The sequence below is a fragment of the Trachurus trachurus genome (genome assembly GCF_905171665.1).
Source record: "Trachurus trachurus genome assembly, chromosome: 13".
Classification (NCBI taxonomy): Eukaryota; Metazoa; Chordata; class Actinopteri; order Carangiformes; family Carangidae; genus Trachurus; species Trachurus trachurus.
Genome location: NC_139892.1, coordinates 32348655 through 32358852, shown reverse-complemented (window position 1 = coordinate 32358852; position 10198 = coordinate 32348655). Strand labels below are relative to the sequence as shown.

Below are 10198 nucleotides of genomic sequence, written 5' to 3'. Positions count from 1 at the left end.
ACACCACAACTTCACAGCATGATGAGACTATTTACAGGCAGAAGCTCCACTGCAGCGTCTCCTCCTCCTTGTCTTCTTCCTCCTCTCTTTTTTTTTTATCCTTCTGTTTCTTCCCGTCCTCCTTTCAATACTGCTCTTTGTCCTCTCTGTGTGATCATGAGGTTACTGGCAGTGGAGGCTGTAAACATCTGATCTAGGCAAACAGGTGATGGATATATCACACTTTTTCCTTTTTTCAATCCAGCCCTTCTCTGACAAGAGAGCTGTCAGACTTGTATAGAGGGATCACGTACGATTCTGCATCTACAGACAAAAACAGATCTGGCTTTTGCCATTCAATTATCTTATCTGAGCAGGGAGATAAGTGCGGTTATGTATCATTGTCATATATTCCACTCTGGCCCCTTTATGCATCCTTTCATCTGTGCTATGCCTGCCTGTTTCTGTCTTTTTCCTCATGTTCCTGCTCTCCTCCTCCTCTGTCTGTCTCTCCCTTCTTGTTTTTCCTGTCTACTGAACAGAGACATGTTGATATGAGGCCCGTTTGCACGGCCACAAGGGAACAAGTCTCTGGAGCTTTTGATCAGCTGCAAGATCAGACATGTCCACGGCTCCCCCGTGTACACTCCAGTGACTGATCATGCAGTATAATGGACAGACACAGACAACCAAAGATGCACACCCACACATGTTCTCTCTGTAGATCATACAAGCATGGGCACACACATTCAAATCACACACACACATACACACAGAGCCTCTGCAGAGGGCCTGTGGTCCATGTGTTGGCTCTGCTCACAGTGGGGTGGCTTGTTTTCTGGACACAAGGGAGCGAGAGAGAGATGGTGTGTCTGATTTCCCCTTTCTTGCCCTTTTTTGCCTTTGACAGTAAGATGGATGATTGCAATCACAGGAGCCATCAGTGAGACAGAGTGGAGGTCTATGGGGCAGTGAGACACAGCCATGGGAAACCAGCCGTCAGATTACTGCACCGCGCTGCCATGGGAACGCAGTGCTGTTTATTTGTCTAGGGGGTTTTTGTTGTTTCATATGCATTTTCTCCTCTCTGCCCCCCCTCTGTGCGGCCTTTTGATGTACACAACATGAAAGATTCCTCATAAAATATGTGTCGGCTACGAGGGAGGGGCGGAGAGAGGAGAGTGTTTACGTTTCACAACGTAGTAAGCCTACTGTAAGTCAATATGTCTCCTCAAACCAGTACAAATGTGACAGATTTCATAGCGATTAGACTGGTCTCTTTGATCCCTTGAGAGAATGAGAGACAGACTTTTCACTCCCCAGTCAGCGGATGTTTTTAAGAGAAACATCTGTTGCTGTACAAATGAGATTACTGTGTCTCTAGCCAGGGGCCATGTAGGTTATGAATGGCACTGTTACTGAAGAGGGGGTCTGGAAGGGAGCTGAGAAGGATCTTTGTAATAAGCTGTATTTGGTAGTTAAAGGGTTTAAATCAAATTAAATTGCCTCAGATTCTGGGTATTCATCAACGCTCACCTTCAACTTGTTCAACAGTATCGCCACGACTGGTACCTTTGAATCACTATCTCATATTGATACATCCAATATTTCACCTTGTTGCCAAGCAACAACTCACCTCAGCCTCTGTAAACTTGTCGGCCTGTGACACGAGGTGATATTTCATCCTGCAGGAGAGGAGAAGAAAGGAAGAATTACTGCTTCTATCTCTTTGACTTTAAATGAACTGCGGTCTGTATTTCACAGACCGTGGTCTGCATTATCTGCATGCTGAAACGTTGTTAATGATTTAGTTTTTTGTACTGTACGACACTGATTCATCATTATCTGAATGATGAATTCTCATGAGACACAAGCCACAGAGTGGTGTGTGCTGTGTTTGTGCAGACTGTGAAGATCACACACTCCCTCCTCCTCTGTGAGGACTCCTGTTCCTTCTGGGCCAAAGATCAAAACACAGGTAAATCAACTAGTGAGAGCTGTTCATGTGAGCAGATATAAAGCACACCGCACTGACTCAGGTTCAGATGATACTTTATGTGTAATTCCCAGCATTTCTTTTCTTTTTTTTTTTTTGACTAAGGCTAAATTAAATTTTGATGCTTGATACAGAAGTAAAAGTAAAATCATAGACATTACAAAGCAGACTGAGCACCTTTTGTGACATCTGTTTTTATTGCAATGATGCCTTCAGTTCAAGATAAACTTTTGCTTCAGGACACAATAAACACAACCTCAACTGAGAGTTTAAATCTTAAAAGCCTTGACTGAGGCTAAGCATGAATAATTGATCGGGTTCACTTAAAACGATAACACAAACCAAGCTGCATCCAAAATGAAAATAACAGTCTCAGCCCACTGACAGTAGATATTATATTCATAGTTTTAGTTTACATTTTCTCTGTATTTCAGCTGTAGCTACACAATGAACAATCAATTGATTTGATATTGCTGAACAGAAAATAGACTGAATACAATTTCAAAAATATGTAAGAGAAACAGAAACCCTGTACAGACTAAACTTCAGTGCTGAACACTCCTTCATCATCGTCATGACCAACACTAAGGTGACCTGCCATCAAACACATCATGTGTCACACTGTATGATATAGCCTATATGTTCCTATATATATATATATGGAAATTAAATAGATATATAGAATGAGTTTTAGGAATAAATCTGCTTACAGGTTTCCATATGACCCGTGTCCCAGTTGTGTGAAAGCCTGCAAGCTATATGAACAGTTACACAAGTCACCAGAGGAGGCAGTACAGCTCCATATGGAGAGATAGTCAGTCATGAGCACATAGAGTAGGCTATATAACAGCACACACAGTTTCACCCCAGCATCTCTCCTGTCACCTCCTTGATCTCCAGGATCTGCTCAAACAAACCGGATGCTGTGACAGATGACAAGCCTGCTCAAATCCTGTAATGTGTAGGAAAGACAAACCAATAAACAGCCAATAATAGTTGTTTACTCTGATTAAACAGAGCAACACTACTGCAGTGAGAAGATCATTAGTGCAGGAGATGGATGAGTCGAGTGAGACATCACAAGTAAGGATGTATCGTTTTTCTTCATAAACATACATTCCTGATAACTCTCCAACACAACTGTGTAACTGCATTGACATTGAAAAAAACAGGTGCATGCACTGATGCAAATGCTGAACAGCCTCTTACCACTGTGTGGATCATGTTGCAGTCCTATTTGACATCAGATGAAGAGGAGGAGTGTCCTTTCTCTCGAATACTCAAGTCAACTGAGCGGCACCGGTTCTGTCCAAACAGTAGAGGCCATGCCGCGGTGCTGCATGCCTCTCTAAACATATACAGGATACTGAATGAGGACATGTCAGACAAGCTTGAAGGAGATGAGCACACAGCGTTTCGTGGATCTATATTTGGAAGCATGAAGATTGGACATGATCTTTCTCACAGTAACTAGATATATGAATAATTTTGCATTGTTCATGAATGGGATTGTGACAGGGATGAACAGTGTGTCAGTGCCGGCCGTCTGAAAGCATTATTGCTGATAGACGTCAGTGGTTTCAACAGCTGCTGAGGCATCAACTCATTACGGGAAGCAATATTATTCGCTGTCACTGTGCCTGCAGGAAATGTCTCATTTAACAGTGTGGGGTGTTAATTCGGGGTCTGGGCACTGACACAGAGGTGTAAATTTAAAAGATCCACACCACAGCTTCTGCGTCGTATCAAATGACTCCTGAAGCACAAACGTTCACCTCCTCATTCCCTCTCTCGTTTTCAGGTTTCTTCTGCCTTATCGCCTACAGCTCGAGCCATAACAATAGAGCGAAAACATGAGAAAAATGAGCATAGCAGTGTAAACACAGCAACGTTAACAAAGACTATCTTCTCATTCACTTGTCTTGAGCTAATTGGAAACAGCTTTCTCACAAAAGTTTGAAAAGTTATGAGTACAGCAGAAACTGTGACACATGAGCCACATCTGACTGGGAATCTATGAAAAGATATGCTAATTAGTTTATTACATCATCCTGCTTTTCCAGCTGCTTTAGCTTCTCTCCACTGAAAGTAGTCGCCAAAACACTGTGAATCACTTCACAAGCTCAAAGTCCTCTTCCCAATCAAGTCAGCACTGGATCTCTCACAAGACCTAAACTTCATGTATACAGGATATATAATAAGTCTGACACTTTGCTGTAGGCCGTGCTAGTTTGGAGATTCAGAGTAGTAGAGATCTGAATGTTACTGACGTATTTAATGTAACAATTGCAGATGGCTCAAATATCTCTGATCACCTAGTAGCTGTATAAAGGCAGGTAGTTGTAAAGTGATGTGGTTCTCTCCGCTGCTGAACACGAAAACTTCCTGTTCAGCTCCTTTGTTTGTTCCCTATTTAAAAAAAAATATAGATTTATAATATACATAGTGGTATATGCTGTTAGCCTGTAAGGGACTTGATGAACTCAATAATGTAAATGAAATTGTATACATTAATGTCTGCGTATTTCCTTCGTCACTTTCTGTGGGATGGTGAGGTAACAAAATACCAAAGAAACTAATCACTGATGAATGAGTGATACAAGCAAGTAGTAGTAGTAGTACAGGGCAGATACTTGATTGTTACATGTCCTGGGCTCGCCTCCTTTCCTCGTATTACTCTGCTTTGTCCTTTCTGCCCATATTATTTGGAAACCAGTTATGGAACTATCAACATCTGGTTTGTCCAGTTAGCCGTTAATAGCCTGCAGGCAATCCCACATTTTTCAGTACAAAAAATTAATAAAATTACAAAATCCTGTGAGGTGAACAGAAATCATTCATTTCATTAATTTCCATCAGAGAAAGTGATTGTACTTGTCATGTGCATAAACAGCGAGCACATATTTTTTCAACCATTCCTTTAGTTCATTCAACTCTTATCTCTCAAGTGCACAATGCATGTGGTGTTATGTGGCCCCATGCAGTCTCATTAACTTTTATGTCTATTCTATTTACATTTTTTATTGCATTTTTGCAAACCTGCAAATGTGTGTGGACTGCAGCCTACAATAAAATGTTATGTAACAGATGGATTGGGGTTTACAGTAGAGGATGTGTGTGTGTGTTAGTACAGCTGCTCTATAACAAGTCGCGCCAGAGGTATATGAACTATAAAGACACAGACACAGTTAGACCCCTGAGTGGGAAGAGTGTTGCAATCAAGCAGTCAGTGATGAACAGACACAAGGCGAGGGCTCAGGGTGCTGGGACTGTCGACCATGTATGACATTAATAGTGAATCAGATCCATGGATCCTCCGATTATCATGTTTAAGTGCTAATAGTGTTTATAGAGTGGCACCATCATTTGAAAAGTAATATATTTTTAATTTATGAATTCAATCCGCTAATATCAGGGCCCACGTCTTCTCCATACAATGGAACAGGGCAACTGAGTTTAAATAAAGACCTACACAGAGCAAATACAGTGTCTAATAATAACCACCTAGATGAAAATGATAATAAAATGAACTATGTGAGAGAGAATATATTGCACCTATTTGCAATATGCACATACAAGTAATAATACTAGGTCTTGATGATAAAATGTTATATTTTGTCATCAAGCCAGTCATGAGCACAATGTTAAGACCTCATCTTGAACTCAGTTTCAGATATGTTAGTTGATCTTTTGTCTTGAGAACTGATTTCTTAATAGGTTTCTCTGTAGGTCTACATCTCTTGCAAGTTGATGCAAAATAAAATCTAAGACACCAAACTCTTGCTAGATGACTTAAAAGGAGACTGGTGTTGGTCAAATTAAGACTACAATACCACTCCGAGGTGCTTCTGTTGCATATAGGCAAAGGAAAAGTTACTCTGAGATCATGGCTAAACAAAGAACAAACAACAAAGGAATGCAGACAAAACACAATAGTGGTAAATTAATTACAAGAATACCAAAACCAAAAAATCTGATGGCAAAAAGCCACTTGTGAACAGTTTTCTAATCCCTGGGGGGAGTGTTACTCATCTCTTCCTTTGTTTCAGCTAAAGGAGCACATAACTTTTGTATCGTTTAATTTAGAGTTTACATAGGCTATAATCCTTGAACATTTGTCTAACAACATAATAAATGGTACTACACTACAATTAACAGTATGGTCATTCATCTAAATGAATTATCTATATGTGTCAGTTTAGCCATATAGGACGGAGATCTGAGGTCCTCCTGTAACACCACATGGGTCACACTGAGCTGCTGGTTATGTTTAGTTTAGTTTAAGTTTAATTTTATATTTTTCCTCAGATATTTTCCTGGAGACATAAACTGGAATGTGGTTTTTTAAATTTATGACTCTGTTATCTTCGGAGGAACGGAGGGGGAGAGGGAAACCACCGTTCGTGTTTGTGTGAACTTCACATGCTTGAGACAGAGAGTGCAGGATTCACACCTTCATGACAGTCAGGGTCTTTTTGGTGTTACAATCACACATCAATAGACAGTATTGCTTCACAATTTGGGTTTTAACAAATTTGCCCTGCATTCTCTGGAGCTGAGCATTTGACCCACAGTCTGGCTGTATGTCTCCATGACGCACTAAAAGCTTCTCTGTTTGTGAAAGCAGGACCTTTCTCTCTGTTTCCCATCAGTTTGATAGTTTGATGGTGGGAAGAGTAAGAGGTGTCAATTTTGGGTCCATAACTCTGCATGTCCTTGCTATGAACTTCTTTAATGGCTTGTGAGTGATACCAGACTAGGTAGGTCTATGTGCCTCCCTGAATCTCTCTCTCTCTCTCTCTCACACACACACACACACACACACACACACACACACACACACACACACACACACACACACACACACACTTTATTTTTTATTTGCATGTTTTAACTATCATTCTATGCAGATTCAAGGAACACTTTTTGAAAACAATGTGATGAAGACACATCATTTCACAACAATATGTCAGACTAAGTTAGATCGATCAACCAATCATTTAGGCTACACCTTCCCCTCAATGTTGTTCAGTAATATGTAGCTATTTAGTTCATCTGGTAATCAATCATCTGGAGCAAGTCGAGGCAAATTTATGATTTTTCTTTTTGGGTTAATGGTGCCAAAACAAACCTAAAGCCTGTGCAATAAAACAAAAGCACTAGAGGCCCAAATCCATGTAGCTACACAAGTAGCAAATAGTAGCCTATAATTTGTAGAAACTCTGAATGCGGATGTGGCTATAGTCTCAGAGTTTAGACAGGCAGAAATGATAAGACACCTCACAAACAAAATTAAATGTTTTATTTATTATTTTATTTTACAGATTACTGTTTTTTATTCAAGTCATAATTTAATTTAACAATCTCTCTAACAGTCCTGCTAAGGATGATCAGTTCCTTGAAGACTTTGAAAAGAGCAGCTGTTGTGTCTTCCTCTCTCACTGTAGAGGTAGTTCAGCCTGGAGCAGCTTCCTTCAGGACCGAAACCAGCGCGCCAGGTTGTTAACAACATCAGTCCTGTGCCTGCTCCTCCGCACCGCCCTGCAGGCCGTGCAGTAGTGCTCGGCCCAGAAGACGGGCTGACGCACACTGTACTTCCCCCTCCAGTCCAGGTGCCGCCTCAGCCGCGTCGGGTCGCGCCACAGCTTCAGCAGGTAGCGCGCGAGCTCTCGGACTGAGGGGAAGTCGTCCACGTGGATGAACGCCTCGGGGGGCAGCACGCGCTCATAGTTCTTCCTGGACGGGCCCAGGACCACCGGGATGGCCCCGGCCAGCACGGCGTGCCACAGCTTCTCCGTGATGTAGTCGGTGTGCTGCGAGTTCTCCAGAGACAGGTAGAACTGGTAGCGCCGCACGAGCCGCACCACGCTGCCCTCGCGGCCGTCCCTCGGTACCGGCCGGCCCGCGCGCCCGAACACATCCACCTGGACGTACCGCCGCAGCCGGTAGTAGAAGGCCACGCGTGCGTGGGACGCCGACCAGTTGCTGATGACCCAGGACACGAGGCGGGGCCTGGGGAGGTGTGCGCGCGAGGGCGTGTGGATTGGGCGCGCATACCGGCTGTGAACAGGGCTGTCTGTGTGCGCACGAGGGACTAGATACCCGTACGGCAGGAAAATATCAGAATCGGTCCGGTAGCTCAGCGTGAGGTTGAACACCCCGTCAAACAGCCACAGTCTGGGGGAGTGCGTGGGGGACTCGTAGTTCATCCAGATCCACTTCTGCGCACTTGGCCTCGGGTCCGGGGGCAGAAACGCCGCTCCGGTGGCGACCTCCCGGTGGTGGAAAATCACAGCGTCGGCCTCATAGTAGTACGTCTGCTTGTCGTCGGTGACCGTGCACCCGTCGATGTTGTAGAGCACAGAGCAGTCAGGGAGCTCCCGGTACCGGCCGAACGGGTGCGTCCAGACGAGGAGCGTCACGGGTCCGGTGTCCTCAGAGGCGAAGGGGTCCGGGGCGAAGGGGTCCGGGAGGAGGAGCAGGCAGACCTCCAGGAACACGAAAAACCCCAGAGCGGCCGCGAACACAGAGCAGTTCCTTCTGTAGACAAGGATGAGACATTTCTCCCGCAGGGACAAGGCGGAGCGCCGGTGGTCTGCTCGCTGAGCGGTGCTTGCTGCTGCTCTCCCCTGAGCCACTGCTCCCATGGACGCCCCCTCGCTCTGCAGCCCCCCACCCCACAGGTCAAAAAAAAATTATCAGAGCTGATCTGTGTCGGTTCGTCAAAAAGGAAGTGAAATAGCCTGCGGTACAAAAGTCACTCCAGGAATTTATTGCAGCCTATTGACACACCCACCAATTACATTATAATAGTTCACTTCACACCTGCAACGGCCAAGTTTAAGCATTAATGTCTGTCCCTGTCCTGCACAGTGGTGGAGGGCAATTTCACACTGTCCTCTCGGTCAAAACAGAGCAAGACACAGTTGCCCCAGTGCTGTATGCTCAAGCGTTTTGACGTGGCAGCGTTGATTTGGGTTCCTGTTACTGGTGAATGGGGCTTTTGTGAGGCCTGCTGCCTCTCAGGCACTTTTAGGTTGAGTAAACATACTGACCCAAGGCGTGGCGTCCTGCTGATGAAATAAGCAAGGAGCCTACTCATCATCGTCATATTTTTTAATTCAGCTCGTAAATGACATGTTCTGCATAAAAACTTATTATTTCAAGAGAGAAGCCTGCGGGCCTCTGTAAAAAAAAAAAAAAAAAAGGAGAAAGAAAATAAAATAGCCTATTTGTTCTCATTTGAAAAGGTTAGTGTGCTTGTTGCTTTAAAATTTGAAGGTGAGTGAAGGCTGTTGGAGAAAACAGGTTGAGGTAACTGTCAAATCATTCAAAGGAAATAAACTTTAGTAGGCTATTACAAAGTTGATTGTGATTCATGTGTAGCCTAATTAAATAATTTATATCAGTCACAATTCAGGCTTAAATCACTCAAAGCGTTTATTTCAATAGGTATTCCACACATTGACAATATATGTTCACAGTTCATTCAATGTAACCCCACTGTGTTTGTGTTCAGTTTTGGCCAATAAACTCTCACTAAAATAATTCGCAAATGAATCCTCAGATGCTATTGGCTGACTGATGAAAACGTGTTTATATATGTCAAGGTGATAAAAGGCCTCTGAATCCTCCAGGACTCCTCAAATGAAATGCTGGACAAGTCCTACACCACTAGGTGTCTCCATACACAAGCACAACACTGTCTGTCAGGCCTCCTGTGCAGCATGTGCAGCATGTGCAGCGTAGTGACTCTGGGATTTATCTCCAAACATGCATGTTTAATTTGGCCAATGAATAAACATTTCAGCTGGAAATTAGGCATGCAGCAGCCAGGCTTTGAAAAGGTTTGTCTTCAATGTTTTATTTATTAGATATGACCCAGCATTGCAACACCCTGCAACCAGAAATGTTAATGTTAATAAATGACTCAATGACTCACAGTTTTAATTTGGTGATCTAACCTAAACAAATACAGAAAGAAAGAAAAAAGAAAAGAAGAAACAACAACAACCGGTCCTCAGATAGTGACACATGGTCTTGTGTAAATGGATCTGCTGGTCCAGGTTGTTGTCGTCATGCGGTTGCATCCTGATCAAAACTCATGAAAAAATGATGAGACGACGGAGTTGGAAATCCTGCACTGTGTGTTGTGTCTGAGCTCTGGTGGGCAGGAAAAACACACCGTGACTGGGACAACATTATTTCTCCCCACAGACACAG

General features: G+C 43.4%; 1 protein-coding gene across 1 annotated transcript; it reads right to left on the bottom strand.

Moving 5' to 3' along the window:
• Positions 1-7405: 7405 nt before the first annotated feature.
• On the bottom strand, positions 7406-8622 carry LOC310996362 (alpha-(1,3)-fucosyltransferase 4-like; the record flags this gene model as incomplete). The annotated part of the gene is made up of 1 exon (XM_083985739.1): positions 7406-8622. One exon carries the CDS (start codon positions 8620-8622, stop codon positions 7450-7452), a length of 1173 nt encoding a protein of 390 aa, XP_083841865.1. The 3' UTR covers positions 7406-7449.
• Positions 8623-10198: the final 1576 nt, after the last annotated feature.